The sequence below is a fragment of the Saccopteryx leptura genome, chromosome 1, assembly GCF_036850995.1.
Source record: "Saccopteryx leptura isolate mSacLep1 chromosome 1, mSacLep1_pri_phased_curated, whole genome shotgun sequence".
Taxonomy (NCBI): Eukaryota; Metazoa; Chordata; class Mammalia; order Chiroptera; family Emballonuridae; genus Saccopteryx; species Saccopteryx leptura.
In genome coordinates, this window is record NC_089503.1 from 198,091,875 (window position 1) to 198,113,950 (window position 22,076).

The window sequence follows — 22,076 nt, forward strand, 5'->3', positions numbered from 1 at the left end:
GTGTGTTCTAAGGGAAACGCTGACCCGGCCGTGTTGACCATGGAGTGGAGCCCCTGTGCTCGTCTGGGCCTCTTCTCATGCGCCCTGTGCCAGGGACCTCCCTTCCCGGATCTGCAGGTGACATCACGGTGGGGGTCCCGAGGAGCACCTCAAAGAAACAGCTGGTTGCGTGTCAGACACAATTTGAGATGTGGATGGAGACCACAGATGATGATGTTTTTAACGTGAGCCTGAAATAGCGCAAGTCAGATGCCCTGCGCCGGATGGGGAATGAATGCTTGTGACCAAAGGATTGAGCTGTGGTGGATTATAGGCTGGCCGCTACAGTCCACCAGCTAGGCCGACCCTCCACCCGGCTGTGTTCGGGCGCACCTGGCCCTAGGTCTCAAGCTATTCTGTCTTGCAGGGCCGACGGGGCAGGTGATGTGCCCACCTGCCTGCAGAGCCTGTGCTGTTCCATGTCTGCGCACGGCCCAGGTCTGTCAGAGCACTCTTGTCAGATTTCTCCCTGCCTCCATCCCCATGGGGGAGAGGACTTCCTGCCCCATTGCCGTGGGCACAGCCTTGAGCTGGGCCTTGACCAGTGGAGTGCGGGAAGAGCCAAGTTCACACAGCCACCACCCCTCAGCGGGAGAGGGACAGGTGTGAGAGTGACAGGCACGTGGGTCACCTGCAGACTTGCAGGGAGTGCACGTTATTCATGTTCTGTGGTTGTCTCCTACGCAGCGGAAACCAGCTAACCCAGAGGGTCCTGGGGAGCAGGTGCGCACCTGTCCCTTCAGGGACTCTGCAGCAGACCTGGACGGGCCACTGGGCCACCCGGGGAGCGCTCTCATTCCTTGGGCCACAGGAAGCTGATCTGTGCTGAGCAGGCCGACCTGGGGCGTGGCCCCCGTGCTATCTCAGCTTCCCCACACTCCTGTCGTGGGGCTCAGTCTGTCCTCCCGCCTGTTGGTTTCAGTGTTTCCTCTCATCAAGCTGTGAAGGGGGGCATGTCCAGCGGCAGTCACGCCAGAGCACTTCCAGGCCCACGCCACCAGTCCCACTCACAGCTCCAACGGGGTATTTCTTAATCGATGCAAGATCTGTAAGGGATGATGACAGTCCTAACTAAGCTCCTCAGAAACCTCCCAAAGTCAACAGTAACATGCAACAGACATAAAAGTAGGATTTAACTGTGTTAATGTTGGCTGAGATGAAGTGATTGGGCTTCCAAGGGGCCATCTCACACAACCCCTGGCCTCACGTCTCCGGCCAGGCCATTACAGCATGGACAGAACTTCCCTTCCTTCCCCTTCTCTAGAAGGCACCACGCTGAGTCACTTGGATAGGTCACAGGTGCCGCCCATGGAGCGTTTGTTAGAGCCCTGCAGGGGTCAGATTGTCCTGAGAGCCCACAGCCCCCATCTCTGCTTTCCAGCCTTCACCTGGGTTCCTTGAGCAGCTACTAGTCCTTCCCTTCAGTGTTCCCAAAGCCAGTCTTTGCTGTTCTCAGATATGTGGGAGGCGACCTCATGCAGGTGTGACAGAGACTCCCAGGTGAGGTTCCGGCAGGAGCTCCAGTGTTTGAGCCTGAAATCACATCCACGGCTCTACTTCTGGGCGTCACTCTTAAAGGCGAGGAGGGGGTACCGCAATGCATCTTAATAGTGATGTTAGTTAGGATTGTTTGACAAATAAGACAAATGACGGGAACCTAAGTGTTATTTGTGATACACAGGCATGTGGCTACCAGTGAGTTTGCAGGGAAAGAACCACATTTTACTTCCCCTTGTTTAGCAGAGTATTCAGTATGTCCTATAAATAAATAGTCCCAGGATTTTCAACTCTCTCCATGTTTTTACTTTAGTGCTTATCAACTTGTATTTCAAAGGTTAAGAGGTTATAAACAGCCCAAGAATTTAGATGTTTTCATGGGAATTGTATCCACTGTGTAATAACACCTCATGTGGTTTGGAAACCTGACTCCTGTATGTAATTCAACATAATTCCCATTTCTGCACAACTGCTTCTCTAATTCAGGAAAAACAGGCTTATGGGTGGGCCTCAACCAGATGCTCCAATAGCTCTGAGGGGCTTTTTCAAAGCACCACCTCTCCCTGACCCCACCCCCCTACAGACCCTGGCATCCCGGCATCCTGTAGGCCCTGGGAGAGGGGACATCACGCTTTGGTAACAAACACACAACCTCATCCACGGGATGAAGCTTCCGGAAAGAGCAGACACACATGATGTACCCATCAGCGTGGTCACCACAGGGTACCCTGCCCGCCTGCCTCTCCTTCATAAGGGGGAAGGAGGTTTCAAAAAGGCCAGGACGGTTCTGTGCATCCTGGCACTTGGCACATGGTATTCTGCATGTTAATAGATGTGATTTTTGAATGAATGGGTAGACTATGTGTATTTAATAGTGAAGGTTGAAATAATTCACATAGAGAGCTTAGAACAATGTCTGATTCTTACCGTATCATATATTGAATTATTACAAAATGAGGTTAAAATTTGGAATTAGAAAATATTTTTTAGAAGTCTGCCTTAAAATGACCTTGGGGCCCTGGCCCGTTGGCTCAGCAGTAGAGCATCTGCCTGGTTTGTGAAAGTCCCGGGTTTGATTCCTGATCAGGTCACACAGGAGAAGCGCCCATCTGCTTTTCCACTCTTCCTCCTTCTTTCTCCCCTGCAGCCATGGCTTGAATGGTTTGAGCAAGTTGGCCCCAGGTGCTGAGGATGGCTCCATGGCTTTGTCTCCGGAGCTGAAATAGCTCAGTTGCCAAGCAATGGAGCAGTGGCCCCAGATGGGCAGAGCATCACTCTGTAGGGGATTTGTCAGATGGATTCTGGTTGAGGCACATGTGGGAGTCTGTCTTTCTGCCTCTCACCTAATTACAAAAAATTAGCTTGGAAAAGTTGAGTGGGAATTGGATAGATATAAACGAAACCACAGGCACAGGAGTAAGCAGGTGTTTTAGACACAGAAGGATTAGGCTGACAATAGGGCAAATATAGAAAGGTTCTCCAGTCCAGCGTTTGCTAAACTGGAGGAATTCCAAATGACATCTTCCACTTTCCACAGACGACAAAGGGGATATAGCAGAGCTTGTCCACGGGGCAGAAAGCACTTCAAGGCTTACTCAACTGCATATCCTAGGGCCCTACAGTCTGGCTGGCACAAACACTGTTTGCTGTAGGTGGATCCTGGGGGACACCATCGTGCCAAGGTCACCAGGGGCTACAGACACTGTGGGTGGTACCAGGTCCTGTGTACCCTACATTTCTGTCTACACACTCACCTTTCCGCTCACACGAAGCACTCTGCGCTTCTTTGCCACGTGAATTGCTAGTATTGCCCCCCTTGCCCTCTGGGGCCACTGTGGAGTAAAACGAGGGGACACGTGCACTGTGGTCCTCGCTAGTGGTCTCAGCACGGCTACGTGATCTGGGGGCTGGGAGCACTGTGGTGTGGGGACGCTGGGGAGGGGCGACTCACGTCCCCGGGGACGACCGAGCAGGCGGCACAAGGTTTCGTCACCTACACGCAATTTAAAACTTATGAACTGTGTATTTTGGGAATTTTCCGTTTATTATTTTCAGACTGTTTGGTGGCAGGTACCTTAAACCGTGGGAAGCCGACCTGCACGCCGACGGGGCTGCTATGCCAAGCCCACCCTAACTACCAGTGCACAAGTGCTTTAAGACAAATTTAACTTTATTTATCATTGTTGTTTAAAGCTTGATTTTATAAAACACAGACATTTTTAAGAGTTCTATATCATCAGAATTTAAGTGGGATAAGTAGCAATGGGTTTATAAGTGTAAATTATATACATTAAAACCAAATGATTGGAGACTTTTTAACAGGAAACTATACAAATGAAATAAAATGCAAAAGAAGCTTCCAGTATGTTGTCATCATCATGGTGGAGTATCTGTCACTTTGGGACCTAAACAAAGAGTCTGCGTCCTGAGACTTGTATTTACCTGTTCTGAGTCAAGCTGCTTGACTAGAGGGTAGTTTCCCACCTGCAATCCCCACCTTGAAAGGAATAGACGTCCTGGGCTGCGGCCGTCACCCTTCCCCTCTGAGCAGCGTGGAGAGCTGACGCCCACCCCCTGGGAAGCCAGACGGGCCAGAGAATGGAGCGAGTACGGACAGTTCAGGAAAGCATCACATCTAGTTTCTCTATGTGAGAATTAATCAGTGAGACTGGACATGCAGTCCGGTGGACTTGGCTTCAGGAACCGCACCTGAGGACGGCCTCCCTGTCCTGCGTGTCCTCAGTCGGGGACGGGGATCTTGTAGGCCACCATGCTGTTCACCTTGTGGATCGTAGTCGTGAAGGAACGCAGGCGGACTTGCTCAGAATTGGTAATGAACTGTGGTCCCGACTCTTCCCACTTTTCAGGCACGACCAAGTCTTTGTCTGTGTAGATCAGCAGATCAAAGGAACCTGGATTGGGATGAGATCATTGGAGGACACTGTTCTTACACAGCCACCTTCCCCTTCTCCCATTTCGAACCACACAGTGTCAGACAAGGGAGTCTGACCTGGTCTCATCAGCAGGTTACTGCTTTTCCTCAGTGCAAGTTCACTTAGTACAGAAAATACTGCTCTCCATTATCTTATGAAAAATTCAAGTTTTGTTTTTTTTTTTTGTTTGTTTGTTTTTTTTTTAAATATTTTATTCATTGATTTTTAGAGAGAGGGGAGAGAGAGAGAGAAGGGGGAGGAGCTGGAAGCATCAACTCCCATATGTGCCTTGACCAGGCAAGCCCAAGGTCTCGAACCGGCAACCTCAGTGTTCCAGGTCGACGCTCCATCCCACTGTGCCACCACAGGTCAGGCAAGTTTTGTTTTCTTGACCAAGAAAGCCACTAGGAAGTATCTGCAGACACCGTATAATCACACGGGAGGGTGGCTGTGAGCTGCGGAGAGCGAACGCGCCCCGTGGTGAGTGCAGAGCCGCGCAAGGAGTGCGGGCCACAGCCGGTGAAGGACAGGGTGGGGACGGCCTTTCTTCTGTACGTGCGAACATGCAGAAAACAGCTGTGGCGCAGTCTGTCCCCCACAAATCCAGGCCCGCGAGGAGCTGTGTCATACTTACAGGAAACTTCCAACAGTGGCAGAAATGTCACGGTGGCTGTGATCTGTCTGATCACGGAGCGGATTTCATCTTGGATGGCTTTCTGGGACTTGTCTCTGGGCGTGCTGTCAGGGAAACCACATCAGTTAACTCGTTTTTAGTTTTAATAATGCTGTTTCAGACATTAATAATATTGACCTGATAAAATGCTTCCAAAATCAAATAATACATTAAAAAGGATTTTAAAAATGAGTATAAGTACATCCTTAGGACCCGTAACCCGCAGGCATGTCTGTCTGTTACTTCATGTACCTACCCAGACATCTTTTAGAGTCGGTCTCGGCATCAGGTTAGAGCCTAAATGACTAAAAAAAGGCTGGTAGTGGTTCAAGGTATGAAAACTTCATCAAGTTTTCTTGAAATAAAATAAAACACGCAGTATCTAAAACCCTTAACTGGTGTAATCACTGGCATGTTAGTAATGCCTCACTACCCCCTGCCTCATACTGTTCTTATCAGCTAAACGTTCCCTAACACAGGCCAAAGGCTGGAGAGGCAAAGTGGACTTCATTATGAGAACGGTTCCGAATTCACTGCTAAGCAAGCCTGGCACAGGGCTGCATACCAGCGTGTCACAATGGCACGTCTCATCGGGGTTCTGGGCACTGTGGTGCTCTGGACATTTGTGGCGATAAAGGAAGGACCTCAGAGCTGCCTCGTAAATTGGGTAAGACTAGGATAATCCCTTTGGTTAAAAGCCCCCTTCAAACAGTTCCCTGAAGAGCCCATCTGGTACACCACCTGCAGCTCTGCATACAGCACCATAAATCTTGAAGTCTGAAAGTCACTGATTTAGACTAAAGGCAATCAGTTAAAAGTACACTATCTGTACAAATTAATGATATGCCAAAGTAAGCAAAATTCTTTTCCACTGGAGGCTGAAAATCCAATTAACATGTTAGAAACAAATTATACCTCATACGAAACTAGTTCAATGTAAGCAGAACTCATTTTAGTAAAGAACAAATTTCAGAGAGAAGACACATAAGTGGAAATAATTTAATAGTACTTACCTGTCCTCTTTGGCAGTCTTGTCACACTCAATATCAAACTGCCACCTCTCAAGGACCTCACCACTTTCGATGTTTGAGATGACCACAACCAGTTTCTGAACTGAGCACTTGCACAGCCAGTCTGTAACACACAGGCACCAGTTAGCTCTACTGTAACACGGCACCTCTTCAGTGCACCCACCACATTCTGTCATTCCCCCAGCCTGCACAGAAAACCTGCCCCATCAGTAACCCAGTCCGTCTCCAGTCTCAGTCTGGGTAGCGGGAACAGCAGAGGGTACAGACCAGCAGCGCACACGCAGCCCTCCCGTCCCAAGGCGACAGCACAGGAGACCTGCGCCAATCTAAGCAATGTGCCAGTAAGTGAAGTGACAGTTGTGATCATTGCTAGGAAGGTGAGCAGTATGGGGCACCCAGAGCATCAAGTGGGACACGTGACTTCCCCAGGGAGTCCTCACTTGGGTAACGCTGCAGTTTAAACCTGAGAAGGCACAGTGTTCAACATGAAAACGGTAGGGAAGAGGGGACTGGGTCTTAAACTCCAGAGGGAAGAGCATCTGACCAGAGGGAGGATGGACAGGCTGACAGAGCTGTAGCCGAGGAAGGAGAACGAGCTGGTGAGGATGGCAGGCTGGTGGGGGTCAACCAAGCAAGGCTCCGTGGGCCAGCTCCAAGTCATTCTACCTCGGGAACTGGGGCAGGGGCACTATCGTGTTAAAGCAGTGTGTGCTGTGACCAGACCTGCACTTCAAATTGCCACTCCGGCTATGCATTGGGAGATGGACCGGAGGGGACGGAGGCTCACTACTGAGGGACATGTAGGAGACAACAAAGGCCTGTAGGACAGTGGCTGGTAGACATGGAGCCATCGACAGGCTTAGGAGATGTTGTGATTGAATCGTTAAGGTTGACTGGATTATCTGTGAGGATAAGCAACAGGCCCGGGTCAGGGCAGCGCCCCATTCTGGCTGGTGTCGCTGGCTGGGTGGCTGATGCAGTCACTGAGAGGACAGAGAGGAACGGAGATGTCCCAAGTTCAGCTGTGTGCTGACTTCCAAGGCTCTCGGGGAAGGAGACCAGACATCACCGGATAAGACAGGTGTTTGGAGTTAGCTACACAAGGTGTTACGAGGCTGCACACGTGACAGGTCATCTAGAGGTGACAGTGAGAAGGGGACTGAGCCCTGAATTCATCTTGGAAATGGGGGCAGTATGTTCCTGAATCAGCAGTGGTTTTTTGTTGTTGCTGTTTTAAGAGACAGAAAACAATTCAGTATTCTTAAGGCTGTGGACCACCTAGGTCTCTGTTGCATATTCTTTTTAAAACATACTTTAAAAATGTCAAGATATTCTTAGCTTGCACAGTACCTGCCAGGCCATATGCTGAAACTCAGCTTAGGTCAAAAGCTTTGTATTATTCCACCTCTGAAAAGGAGGAGGCTTGGTGGCAGCGTGAAGAGCTGGAGTAGGTGGTGATTACATTATTTTTCTTTTAAAATTGGGAGCTACCCAAATCAAAACAAAGAACTCAGAAACACCAACGAGAACAAACAGGGTGGGGTCCGTAACAAGGCAAGAGGGGTGGGGTTCCGAGCAGACTCAACAGCTTGCTTCAAGGAAAGCAAGTCCTTGGCTTCAGAGCCGGTGAGAGGCAAGGCTGTGGACTGGGTTGGCAGGTCTGGCCCCTCCCTCAGGCAGAGAAGGGCACAGACCTGAGGCTCCAGCCAAACCCTCCAGTGCAGCCCCATGAGGGGCTGTGGGTGGGGCAGCCCTCAAGTCAATAAAAGTACGATGTAGTTTGAAAAACGAAGCTCCTTAAGCAAACCCAAACAAACAAAAAAATGGATTCATGGAATAAAAAAATTAAAGAAAAACAAACACACACATGAGCACTGTGGCAGGTTTTGGAACCAGTACTTCAGGTCAAATGAAAAGACAGAGAAACATCCTACAGCTCAGAAAAACGGGAAGTGAGAATCCCAAGTGGAGAGAAAACATGAAAGGAAACTAATGGCATTCTAGAAGGAAAAGGAGAAACAGACCGAAAAAAAGTATAGGTCCACCAACAAAGCAAGTTCTTGAGCTAAAGAGAAAATTGTTCAGAAAAGGCTTAAACCCATGCTGGGTGTTTTAAAATGACAAACAGAAACAAGTTAAGAAGAAGAAAAACCCTATTGTGTGCTCTATTGTTTAGTGGTTTTTTTCTTCTTTTTTATTTTTTTGAAGTTTAATTTCCACTTTGAATATAGTTTCCTTGATCTTAATAATAATGGCTTTAGACTCCAAGCAGGTACAGAAAATAGAGTGGGTTTTTTTTTTCTTCAGATAATAGACATCATCATTATGTAAAATTCCAACTGGTTCCATGAGGCCACACAGACTGCAAGTCATTTTCTAAGGGAGCTGATGGAGACGGTTTCAGAAGCTGCGGATTTCCAGTATCAATTTCTATTCATATCTATTACCTGCTTTCTCCCAGTTGACAGTCTCTATATCGGAAATGGTTGCTTGTTGGACACCTTACATGTACAAAGTTAAAGACGGACCACTGAGATGCTAGAAAAGGTGAATTCTACAGGTCCTGCAATACGCAACACTGTTTCCAGTGACCAAATACCTTTCAGTTGCTCCACCACGTTATTTAGGTATTTCATGAGCTCGGGATCTGTCGTCACAAGCAAGGTGAGGCCGTATTTCTGCACCCGCGTAAAGGTTTCCGCTGGGTAAATGCCACGCTGATACAAAATGCTGTTGATGCCAAACGCTGAAAAGCAAAAGACATACGTGTTCAAGACAGATCTTTGCCACTTTGTAGCACCGGAAAACAGACCATTATTTAGATGCGGCTGCGGCTTCGGGTTTCCTCAACTGGTATTAAGCTGTGAGGAGCCTGAACCCACGTGTTTAAGTGTCTTGCTGAAAGAAGAGGGGGTGTCGGTGCCGTTCAACATCCCCCCAAATCTTGCTTCTAAGTAAACTAGACACCTGCATGGGTGCAACAGGAAAAGGGCCCCGCCAACCTCAGCGCGCTACGCTGCACATCCGACCCGGGGCTCGGGCTGGATGTCATGGAGAGGGGGCCGGGCTGGGCTGGGGAAGGTGGGCCGGGCCAGGCCGGGCCGACCTCGCCTCCCAGGGCCCCGCCTCCCGTCGGCCGCCGCGGGCGTGGGGGGCACACGCGACGGCTATGCTCGCTCTCCGCGTGCAGAGTCGGCCTGGGGGGCGGGGGGCGCGCACCAGGGCGCCGGGAAGGGTCCCTCGCCAGCGGGCTCCCGCCTCCGTTCCCGCAGTCCCCGTCCCCGCCGGCCGCAGGGCCCGCTCCCGTTCCGCCCGCCGCCTTCCCGCCGGCCGCGCCGCGCGGGCCACTCACAGAAGAACTCGGCCACGATCTCGGCGCTCCCGCGCAGGGTGATGCCCTGCTCCCGGGACAGCTGCCGCGCCATGGCCAGGCCGGGCCCGCCTGCGCGCCCCGCGCTGCCCTGCAACCGCGCACCGCCACCTCCGCGCTCAGGCCGCAGCCACCGCTCCCCGCCACTCGGTTCAAATGTAACGACTCAGCGTGCCGCCGCCTCCGCGCAGGCGCGCCAGCCCCGAACCCCGCCCCGTCCACCCGCCCGCGCGGGAGCTGGCGCGTCGCGCACGCGCAGCGAGGAAGCGCGGGCGGCAGTTTCGCTGGCCGGCCGCTGGGGGCGGTTGTGCCCCGGTGCCGTGGTCTCCAGGGCGGGGCGGAGGGGCGCTGGCCAGGCTGGGGGCGGGAGCGCAGTGTTGCGTTCGGGAGATATTTTCAGAGTGGCCCCGGTGTCGCCTGTGGACGCTGCAGGGACGGGCGGGGGCCGGGCCGGGGGTGAGCCAGCAGCGCCGGTGCCCCGTGCGCGTGGGTCCGCTGCCCCGCCAGGCGGAGAGGATGGGCGCGGGCGGCTTGGCGGGCTGCCCGGGTTGGGGACCCCGGTTGAGGGGGCCCCCCGGTAGATGCTGCGGGGCGGCCGGGAGACGGGCTCGTCCCTCCAGCGGCGGCACGGTCACGCGCGTCCCTGGGTGCACAGGGGGACTGCGGGCGGCGGGCGGGCACAGGCCCGGGACCCCGGGCGCGCGGCCGGCCGGGTCTGTCACCCGCTGTCACCGCTGCAGACTGGGTCTCCGAGCCCTGCGTCCCTGCGCTGAGCACTGCCGTCTTGCCAGCTGGTGGCCAGAGGCCCGCCTAGTGCCTGGGGCCCCTCTCGTGGGCCTTGTCGCCCGTGAGCCTCTCTGCTCCAACCCGGGCACATCACCTCCCCCTGCTGGCCCAGTCCGGTGGGACCTGGGTGCGCACGGGCTCTGGCCGCGCTTGGGGCCGTCACACAAGGTGTGCTTTGGAGAGGTCGCCATCTGACTTGATCGAATTGGAAGTACCGGGGAATTCAAGGTTCTCGAGATTGGCAAAATTAAAGGGGCGTGTTTTTTTTACATGTAAATTCAGTAATGGTTGTAGAATGGCGTGTGTCCAGGACACTTTAGATTGGGTTGTTTGCTAAACATATATTCGTGGCTTCTATTCCCCGTTCTTTAGGTCGGTTTCATTCTCGGACCGTGGCCACCAGTCGCAGGTGGCTCTTTAACCACTTGAAGTGTGCCGATCTGATTGGAGATATGCTACAAGTGTAAAACAGCAGATTCTGAATACTTAGTATAAAAACATAAAACATCACATTCATATGAGGTTTTTCTGTGTGTGTGTGTGTGATAGAGACAGAGTCAGAGAGAGGGACAGATAGGGACAGAGAGACAGGAAGAGAAAGAGATGAGAAGCATCAATTCTTCCTTGTGGCATCTTAGTTGTTCATTGATTGCTTTCTTACGTGCGCCTTGACCCGGGGGCTACAGCAGATCGAGTGACCCTTGCTCAAGTTAGAGACTTTGGGTCCAAGCTGGTGAGCTTTGCTCAAACCGGATAACCCGCGCTCAAGCTGGCGACCTCGGGGTCTCCAACCTGGGTCCTCTACATCCCAGTCTGCCGCTCCATCCACTACGCCACCTCCTGGTCAGGCCATGTTCTTATGTTTTTAAATTGATTACTTATTGGAATTATATTTTATGTGTATTGTAGTAAATAAAATATATTATCAAGGTAATTTCACTGGTTTCTTTTCTGTTTTTAATCTGACCAGCAGAACATTTAGAATTATGTAATGTGGCTCGTGTTGTGTTTCTATGAGACAGTGCTTGTCTCCTGAATGGGCCCTTGGAACAGACATGTTTCACCCCAGGTGATTCTGAGACAAGTCCTTCAATCCCTCTGTGAAGAGCAGAAGACTTTGCCTGCTATTTCAGTACTGCAGGTGGAGGAGGTGGGGAGTGAGAGTTCTAACAAGAAGGTGTACATCAGAGCCAGAGGGTTTGAAACAAGAAATGAGTGGATGACTGCCGGGGAGGATGGAGACTTTGCGCTGATAAATCCAAGGTGGCAGGCTTGGGATGCAGCCTGGTGCTGATCAAGGCTGCCGTGATGTGAGGGAGAGCTGCCCACGCTCAGCTTGTTCGGTGTCTTATTTATTGTGGTAACACCAAACTCTAGAAGCCACACTTAACCTTTAGGCATTGTTTTTTAAAGTATTAGCTACTTGATTTGCTTTTATGCACAATTCAATCAATTCTTTTTAATGTGCCTTGTTGAGGGGAACCCTATTTGGACAAGGAGACGTATAAATTAAGATTTCTTTTTGAGGAAAATTCAAGCAGAGTGTATGACCAACCAAACCCGTAATAATGAAAGAGACAAATGTCACAAAATGTGTCATAGATAGGCCTGTGTTCCATATTAAGATGCTAAAACCTGAAATACTCCACTAAAGCTATAGCTAGCATCGAGTGTCATTTTAGACAGAACGTAATTAATTAGTGACTTAGTTGAGTAATTGATTATATGAGGAAACCGAGACCCAGAGCGGGTCTGCCCACTTTTGTATCTCTGTTAGTAGTAAAATTTTCTAACCGTCCACTGGTTCCACAGTAATGGTGATTTATAAAGTAGGGAAGAAACTTTACTTTATAAAATTTATAAAGCAGAGTTACAGCAAGTTAAAGCATATAATAATTACTTACCAAGTGATTTATGTTGGATTTTCGCTAAGTTTGGCAGAATAAATCTTTATAAAACAAGTTACTATAGTTAAATCTATCTTTTTATTTATACTTTGGTTGCTCTGCTACCGCCCACCATGAAAGCTGGAATGCCCACTAGGGGGCATAGGGGCCAGGTTGACTACCACTGGTTTAGATAGTTAGTCTAAGATTCAGCATCTACTTGGTAGATTTAGCCATGGAGCCTGGGGTTCCTGCCGTAGTCTCTTTATGAATCATATCGACCTGAAGACATGCTAAAAAGTAATTTTATTTTTTAAAAGTTCCTTTTAAAAATGAACCGATTTCAGACTAGGGGTTTTTACCCATAACCTGCACACATAACTTCTCAAGAAAAAGACAGTTGCAACCTGTAATCAAACACACACACACACACACACACACACACACACACACACACACACACACACACACACTTGCCAGTGCCAGCAGGTGGTGCTGTTTGCATGTGAAATAAAAATTCAGTGGGTGGGTGCCTGGGTGTTTCCCTTCCAAGTGAAATGAAGGGAAAATGCACTTAGTGGTTTCCAAGGTCTTCGTGTACATGATACATCAGAATGAATTGTTGAATCGTGATGTATTATGGAACCGGTATTCTTTTAAACATTTATGTGTGCGTGCAAGTGCACACACACACACACACACACACACACCCCAGAAACACAGGTTTTTATTTACATTGAAGTTGCATATTTATTTTACATGGAAAAAAACATTTTAGGTAGCTGAGTCACTCTTACTATAGACTTGGGAGAGTTCTTCTTCAGAAACTAGTAGTTTATTTTAAATTTACTAAAGCAGAGATACTTAGCTTTATGATCATTTTAATAAGACATTCCTCTACTAAATTTTAGGGAAAAAAATTCTTGTGCACACAGGTATTTCATTATATAAGTCTGGGGAATTTGCTTATTTTTAAAAAAAGGGTGCTGTCATAAGTCTTGAAGTTTTTCTTATTATAGGTCATTTATTATTTGATGTGAGGGGCAAGAATTATAATCAGATGTTTTCTACTCTGATTATTTGAGGCTCATTTTGTAGACCTCATGAATGTTTATATTTTTCCGTGAGCTTAAGGATGAAATTGCATAATATAAATCCCCTAAAGAGCCTTTTCACCACATCCTTTTCTCCTGAGGACTCTGTCTTTTGGTCCTCATGTTCACAAACAAATTTGAATGATGATTAATAAGCACTGGCTTATTAATAAGTTGATTAATAAACACTGGCTTAATAAAGTCAACAGGTATATCTCCTTACTGGCATAATGCATAATCTTAATGATCCAGTTGCATACATAAAATATTATATGTTACCTTTAGTAATAATTAAGTACTAAATATTATTGAAAAACCTACTAAAACCCACAGTTCCTGTAATGAAAAGCATGGGCTGCTTCTTATTGGAAAGCATCCCTGTGTGTTGTGATGATTTTATTTTAATGATTTTATTATAATGCTATTAAAATAGTGTCATCTAGTTACTTAGAAGTCTTTTTGATGGCTCAACCATGGTTAGGTACCAAAAGGCATAAGCTGCAATGTAGGTGATCATCTTACTCATGTTTAATTCCCAGACACTGTTTAATGTCATGCGTGTGCGTGTGTGTGTGTGTGTATGTGTTATGTAGATGAACATTGAGTGCTGTAATCAGTTGGATTTGACAGCACAGTATATTTTAAAATATAATTGAATTTCAAAAACAAATCAGAACAGTTTAAGATATGGAAACTACTAACATAGAGCCTCTGAGAGAAACTAAACAGCTGTGGTTGCTGCTAAATAAAGGAAAATCAGTTCACTGTGTAAAATGATTTTGTAATTCTATATTAAAATTGGTCACACAGTTTATGGCTACAGTACATTTTTAGTTTGTGGCTTCTGAATATTTTTATGTAGGGTTATTTTTATTATTGATTAATATGTAAATATAGCTGAGTTAATTCTGTTAACTCTGCCAATGAGTGCTAAAAATTAAGATTTTGGGTAAGTGGAAAAATATCTCTTGGAGAGTTCCATATACCAAACAAAGTAAACAAGCCATATGGGTGGGTCTTTCTCAAATATGTGTCCATACCACTTTACAGACAGTTATAGGAAGAAAACGTTTTGTGAAAACATAAAAAGTTACTTTACATCCATTTATATATATTTTTCTACTCAGAGGAGCTTGGCCTCTGCACCTGGAGCAGGCCTCTCCTCACTTGCCTTGTGTTTATAGCTCGCTCCAACAGCAAGGCGGTCAAGCCGTACTTATCGGGTCCCAGGCACGCACATCAGTTTTATTCTTTGTGCTGGGGTTTCCCACGTATAAATTGAATAGGATAGTGTTTCTCATTCTTGAGTAATGTGCGGGACCTGTTTAACACCAGCTAATACCAGAAGGCTTCCCGGACTCCAGAGTTTGGCCTTCAATATTAGAGGAGGTGGATAAAAAACGAAGCGGTGTCTTTTCATGCTTGCTTAGTGCCAGTAAGGACGTAAGTGCAGGTGCCAGCTTCCACGCTGAACGAGATGGCAGGACTGGGGTATGGCGGTCTTTCGCACAATCCAGAGCATGCCTTTTTAAACCTGTGTCGTATCGTCATAACACTAAGACTTGAAGTGTTATGTACACTAATCAGTACATCTCTGAGGGTATTGCTGCAGACCCCAGTGTGAGAAAACAACAGACTGTCACACTTAGGTATTTTAGAGATAGTCACAGATTTTCATGATTCTTAAAAATAAGGTGTAGTTATGAATTTAGATAATGAAAAGATTGTTAAGAAGATAGGCTCTTTTTTATTTTTGGAATTTTGCATTAAGAGTCTTATTAATTTTGAGTTATCTTTAGTCTCCATTGAATTAATAAAAAATTATAACTTTTTAAATTACAAGAGAGCCAAAAATAGGTCTATAGAACAGAAGTTGAACCTCTTAGGGACTTGGAAAGTCACGCTTGCTCTCCTGGGGTACTAGGTGCCCACCTTAGGGAGGGTGTCCTGGACAAGTGCAGAGGCTCCAGAGGGCGGGGTGCAGGGGAGGTGAGAGGAGGGGGGCGCCAGACGGGATTTCCCAGTACTCTGAGACTGCACCTGTCCCTTCCCGTTTCTCCTTCTCCAAGATGTTGTTTCAAGTGGCGTCTCCCATCAGTAACGGGATGAGAAAAACTACACCCCAACGTAGTACATCTCTAAATTATAAACACTTCCCACAGTATATGGTATCATGTATAAATATGTATATATACACATACATAAATATTTAAAACACACACAGATGTTAGAGATCAAGAAAGAGGAGATAAAGTAGTTTTTATTTTTAAAACATTCTCATACCGGCCCCGGCTGGGTAGCTCAGTGTGTGGGAGTGTCCTCCCGACACCCGGAGCGGGTGTCTTCATCCAGTCAGGGCGCATACAGGAATCACCCAATGAATGCGTGGATGAATGGAGTCACACGTCCCTCTCTCTTCCTCTAAAAATGAAACATGTTCAGAGTAGGTTCTAAGGATCTTAAAGTTATTTTTATTTTACTCAAGGTGTCAGAGGATAGAAATTCTGAGGAAGCAATGTTTAATGTGTATTGTACTAAAAACAATAAGAAAGGGTTGAGTAGTGAACTCAAGTTTTCGGCCACGAGCCGTTCTATGAATAATGCAGCCCTGCACTTCTGCCCAAATGCTTCTACTGGAAACCTCCTTCTTCAGAGAGAGAGGACAGTCGAACTCAGTTTTATCTGAGAGCTCAGGAATGCGAAAGAGCAGGATCAAGCCTTTATTCCAGAGAATGGGTCCATTTTGAAGTTTTGTATAGAAAAGTGTAGCAGCTTCTCAATGAACTCAGTTATTTGATGTATTGAGTAAACGAAGCGTACAGCTTCCCAAAGCCTGTGCAAAGCACGACAGATGATGGGAGACAAAGGCGGCAAAGGAGACCTGGAGGGCTCCCGGCCTGCGTCGCCTTGGGGGGCAGAGCGTGGTTGGGAGGCGGGGGAGCCTCTGCACCCTTTGTCACGTTTGGGATGGATGGACCGAGGCCCATGGACTGGTGAATGGCACCAACAAAGGTCTGGTTGTCAAAGGCTAGGACGAGAAATGCAATGAGCTGCAGGGATGAGGTGATGTCTGTGGTTGGGGGGGGGGGGAGAGGAGCTGACACCTCACAGGCAATAGAGAGCCCTGAATGGGTACCATCAGTAACAGGCCAGGGTGTGTGTGTGTGTGTGTGTGTGTGTGTGTGTGTGTGTGTGTGGTCTGCACTACAGGGATCGGAACTCAGTAGGATATGACAGAGAAGTCATCTTTTAGGGAATGCTCGGTGTAGGTGATGGAAGCGAATCGTACCCGTTACTAAAGAAATGGCTTGGTGCACTCAGTGGCTTCTCCTAACACAGGGGTCTCGTCTACGTGACCTGGCCAGTGCTGTTTGTTTCTGTTTTAAGAAAATTAGAAGTTTGCTCTTTTTTTAATTTATTTTTTTCTCTGCAGACCCTGCCGTCCAGAGTGGAGGACCATATCTAATCTCCCAAGTAGGTCAGGCCCCAGGATAATCAGTCTCCCTAACAGCCAGTGCCTTGTTTTTAGCAGATGAATGCTTGGTTTCAAAAGCAGTTTTGTGTGGAGAGAGGACTGTAGTTGGCAGGGGTGATAAGAACCCCTTTAAAGCCCCGTGAAAGCTTCTGGGGGCTGTTTTCTGCCTGCACTTTGTGCGCTGAAGTGGAAGCTATAGATACCCGTCCTCAGATGGACATGGCAGGGACTGGGCCAGCCCGTGAGAACATGCGCAGGCGCGTCAATGGAATCATTTGAAGTCCAACTTTCCGCGTCCACTTGAATTAAACTGTGATTTGGAAGCATCCAACACTGGCCTATGTGTTTTTAGTGGGCGGTCTTCATATTTATGAAGTTTGCCCCTTAATGGTGATCACTTACTGGTTAGATCAGCAAGTTTTCACTGAAATACAATGACCAGCGAACCGGAGTCTGATTTGAGACTCATGGAAATGCAGTGAACTCCTCTACGGCGTGGTATACCGCGGGACAGGGCGTCCACATATCATGTTAGGTAATCCTGTTTTTCAAAATGTGATCGCTGGAACTTGTCAGCGATACCCGGAAAGGGACACAGTGAGAATAATTCTGGGGGACCACAGACACACCTGCTTGCTTTTTTGGGGAGAGCAGGATACATAATTCAAAGCTTTGAGTTGAAACTTTTTCAAGGTAGGTTTAAAAAAAAAAGAAGAGGAAGCATTCACCGGCTTCTTTTGTATGTCATTTCGACTTTATAATGGTTAATTCTACCAGTTTGCCCCTCCCTCAAACACTGTTTCGTCATGCCTCATCTGTGGAAAATTGATATTTTCTACCACGAAGACAGATAAGACATCTGAGGGGAAATTAAAAGCTGGTGATCTTTAAGAAACACTTGATGCTAAGTTCTCCTTACCTTTTGGACACTGTAACCATTGGCACGTTACTTTTTAAAGTAAGGTTTGAAGGCTAAGTTGGTAGATCAGGGAATCCAGTGAGAGCAGGTGTTAAAATACTGGCGTTCTTACTGATACCAAACATCCAAATAGCGCCGTGATGACGCCCTTGTGCTTAGTCTAATGCATAAGAGCATTTGCATATGATGAGTAGAAAAAGGCTTTTGTTTATTAAGAACCTTAAAATTTTTAACCGTGAAACAGTTTAATATCCAGATCTGTTGCCCAGCCCTTCTTGGATTCGTAACGTAATAATAATAGCGGGTAAGGCAGTTTACATTTGATTTAATGATATTAACACTTCGTTTTATACAAAACCCTTCTCCTTCCTCAGATCACAGTGATTTTCAGCGTCCAGAGATTTCCAGGCAGAGGTGGAACTGACCAGAGCCCTGGTCGCTAAGCTTACACGTGGATGGTCGCCTCCCTGGACAAGCACACACGTTCACAGGGACAGTGGGGACAGGCGTTATTTCTGACCGCGACGGGCCACGGGCCACCGCTCCCTCTGACCTTCCCGTTAGGTTCTCCACCTGGCCCAGGTGGCTCCCTCAGGCATGTGCAGTGGTCAGTGCTGCGCTGGAAACATCTGCAGATCCCGAGTTCTCTGTGGGTGAAGTGTCGTTCTGTCCAGGTCTCTGACATAAACTCTAGCCCAAGGGTCCCCAAACTATGGCCCGCGGGCCACATGCGGCCCCTGAGGCCATTTATCCGGCCCCCGCCGCACTTCAGGTAGGGGCACCTCTTTCATTGGTGGTCAGTGGATGTGGATGCATCCTGTGCTCCTGGAGTACTGTATGTGGTGGTGCCACAAAGCGCGGCGTTGTTCACGTACAGTACTACTTCCCAGTACTATTTCCGGTGATGCAGGACGCACACGTCACGGCTCCGGAAGCACATCATATCACTTGTTACGGCTAGCAGTGACAAATATGGAACCGGACATTGACCATATCATTAGCCAAAAGCAGGCCAATAGTTCCCATTGAAATACTGGTCAATTTGTTGATTTAAATTTACTTGTTCTTTATTTTAAATATTGTATTTATTCCATTTTGTTTTTTACTTTAAAATAAGATATGTGCAGTGTGCATAGGGATTTGTTCATAGTTTTTTTTATAGTCTGGCTCTCCAAAGGTCTGAGGGACAGTGAACTGGCCCCCTGTGTAAAAAGTTTGGGGACCCCTGCTCTAGCCGCCTTTACTTCCCTGAACCCCGGTTCGGTCACCTCAGCCTCAGCTCGGTCTGAGTCCCTTCCCTGCTCCCCACCCTGCCCCCTGGCATGTCCTTCAGTCAGGACAGCCTGCGATGGGAGGGCTCCCCTCACTCAGCATGTCCCTGTGTCTGGGGGCCGCTGTCCTGCAGGGCCTGAGAGCCGGACTCAGGTGCTCTTGTTTCCTGTGTGCACTGTGGTCCGCTTTTCCGTTGTCTGAACAGAGCGCGGGAATCTGGCTTCTCTGGTTGAATCATGAGTAGAGGTGGAAGTCCCGCGGGGGGTGAATTTCAGCGGCAGCACGAACTCCGTACCCAGTGACGGCCCAGCGCACCGAGATCTAGGTGGACACCCTGTCCGTATATTTCTGGCTTGTGTTAGCTGATACCTGTGGAAGAATCTGGCATCTGTGTTCATAAGGGACATTGGTCTGCACTTTTTTAAGATTTCTATTTCTCGTAACATCTCCATCTGGTTTGGGTTTTGGCGTCACTAGAACGATTTTTAAAAATCACAGATCACATCACGTCTTCGCTCAAGTGACCCTTGAGGTCCCTGTGATCGGTCAGGGGGTCCGGTCCACATCCAGGACGCCTGTCTGTCTTTGCGGCTCCCTTGATCACACTGTGAGTCCCCCGTTGGCTACGGGCTCTGGACCAGGGCTTCCCACTCCGTGACAGGCTTCCAGCCTTCCAGGGGGTCTTGTTAAAATGCAGGCCCTGCCTCAGGGAGCCTGGGAAGCCCAAGCAGCTTCTGCATGTCTGATGAGCACCCAGGGAGCCCTGTGGCTGCCCATGAGTCCTGAGCAACACACACTGGGTCCCCGAGTCTCTGCAGGGTCCCCCTGAGAGCTCTGCTCACCCCTCTGACCTCACTGTCCTTGCTTCTCTGCTTAACAAAATTATCCTTATCTCTCAAGGTCTATTTAGCTCAAAGGTCACTTCCTCCATGACCTTGTCCCCTAAACTCCATTGCAGTCACCACCACACCTTCCCAGGTGCTTGCTTTCTCCGTTCCCGGGGGTAGGGGTGGTGGTGGTGGTGGTAGGAGCTTCTGCCACAGCCTGTGTGGTCTGTGGTCTGGCCAGCAGCTGGTGCCGGGCCCCTGGGCCTCCCTGCAGCACCACGCCCCTCCATCCGTCCCCCAGCACCCCTTCCCTGCAGGACTGGCCCCTGGCAGGTGCTCAGGAAATACTTCTTGAATAAATGAAACTGTGCTGTGAACTTCTAAAAGGTGGCAAGTCACTCTGGCAAATGTTACACCAAGTCAATAAAAGAAGCCATTCCTTTTTTTTTTTTTTCTTAGCTTAAATGATTGAGTTTTGCATTTCTTTATGTAAAACACTTCTATTCTCTTTCATTTTTCTTTAGCGTTCTAGCTGTTCACCCAAAGCAATTAAATATCCATGATATATGTCTATTAATTCTTAACAGAGCGATGTATCTTCCTTAGGCTGGAAGGCTGCTCAGCCTTGCTCTTAGTCAGTGCCAAGCTAAAATTTGTGAGGATCGTGTACTTTGTGACTAATGTTGTTGTTGTTTTTTAACTGTGCTACCAGAGGGTAACAGGGTTAAAAAGTTTCTGTCTGACTCTTCAGATGACGTATTATAAAATCGTACACTTGAAACCTGTATACAGTAATCTTATTCACCAGTGCCACCCTAATAAATGTATCTTTAACAACAGCCATCATTTTTCATAAGGATCTGTGAAATAAATTCACTACATGTAAATGTTTAGAAAAAAGTTCTTTCTTGAAGCTGGTAGGGAATGAGAAAAAGATTGGGACTATAACTGCCTTCTTAACATATAAATAAAGTAAAGGGAGGAGAAATGCTACTTGCTTTATGTTTTAATACCTGTAACCAAACCCTCCTCTCCCATTTCTTTTTAAAAATCACATCTGCCTAATGGAGCAGTTTAGGCATCGCGCTGGGCAAAACGTTTGTTTAGGGGTTGTATGTACAGTTACTTCCCTGTCTCCAGGATCCTATAACATTTACAGCGTTTTCTTAGGAAGAAAAACTAGGTTCGTCTTCTGCTCCCCTCACCCCGCTTCAGCCCACCAGCTCCCCAGGTTCCTTGGAGTCCATTGGACCCCTTGGCTTACATTTACATGTAGTGAATTTATTTCACAGATCCTTATGAAAAATAATGGCTGTTGTTAAAGATACATTTATTGGGGTGGCACTGGCGAATAAGATTACTATATACAGGTTTCAAGTGTACGATTTTATAATATGTCATCTGGAGAGTCAGGCAGAAACTTTTTAACCCTGTTACCCTCTGGTAGCACAGTTAAAAAACAACAACAACATTAGTCACAAAGTACATGATCCTCACAAATTTTAGCTTGGCACTGACTAAGAGCAAGGCTGAGCAGCCTTCCAGCTTAAGGAAGATGATACATCGCTCTGTTAAGAATTAATAGACATATATCATGGGTATTTAATTGCTTTGGGTGAGAACGTAAGTGTGAAATGGCTAAGCAAGGGATGTATGGGTGGCCCTCGGCAGGTAGCAGGGGCTCTGTGTTTCCCATAGGCAAGACTGTTTGCTGTGGCTGACTTCAGGGACACAGACCTTCACAGTTTAATTTACATAACATTAACATTTTTCCCTAGGAAGGGACAGGTTCATGGAGACATTTCCTTGTCTGTTCTCATGCAATTAAAATCGAAAACTAAAAATCTTCCTGGGGCATTCATTAACAGTTCTCTAAGGAGAGGCTGTAGTTTTCTGTCATTTCTATTTGCTCTGCTCCTGATCCTGCATCACCAGTTAAAAAGGGCATTTAGGAGGATCAAACCTGCTCTGTGGCTCTAGGAGACGCTGTTCTTTTTTCTGATAGAGCAAAGGAGCGTTCAGGGTCTCCCAGACACAGGGGAAAGACCTGCTCTTTAGGGATGGCTTTCCCGTTTTTACACTGCAGATAGGGTTTCAAGTTCTGGCTCCTTTTCAGTGAACTGTCACATCTTTGATTGGACTCTCTCTCTCTCTCTCTCTCTCTATCTCTCTTTCTCTCTCCTTGGGCATTTCAATATCAGCAGCCAGAAATAATCGAGCCACCCCTCATTTCTTCGCTTAGACATCTCGGCAGCAGCTCTGTCTTCAGTTTCA

The 22,076-nt window shown here is 47.7% G+C and overlaps 1 protein-coding gene across 1 annotated transcript; it reads right to left on the reverse strand.

Annotated features, from left to right (window-relative positions):
- Window positions 1-3,571: 3,571 nt before the first annotated feature.
- MAD2L1 (mitotic arrest deficient 2 like 1) lies at window positions 3,572-9,741 on the reverse strand. Its single transcript, XM_066360901.1, has 5 exons — window positions 9,526-9,741; window positions 8,773-8,919; window positions 6,156-6,276; window positions 5,104-5,207; window positions 3,572-4,448 (listed from the first exon to the last, which is right to left on the reverse strand). The coding sequence occupies exons 1-5, from the start codon at window positions 9,596-9,598 to the stop codon at window positions 4,276-4,278; spliced, it is 618 nt and encodes a 205-aa protein (XP_066216998.1). The 5' UTR covers window positions 9,599-9,741; the 3' UTR covers window positions 3,572-4,275.
- Between the last annotated feature and the right edge of the window lie 12,335 nt (window positions 9,742-22,076).

Coding starts and splice junctions, on each gene's coding strand:
- MAD2L1 (XM_066360901.1), bottom strand. CDS start 9,598: ATGGCGCGGCAGCTGTCCCGGGAGCAGGGCATCACCCTGCGCGGGAGC. Junction 6,277..8,772: donor CGTGGTGGAGCAACTGAAAG/GTATTTGGTCAC, acceptor TGTGTGTTACAG/ACTGGCTGTGCAAGTGCTCA. Junction 5,208..6,155: donor AAGACTGCCAAAGAGGACAG/GTAAGTACTATT, acceptor TTTCCCTGACAG/CACGCCCAGAGACAAGTCCC.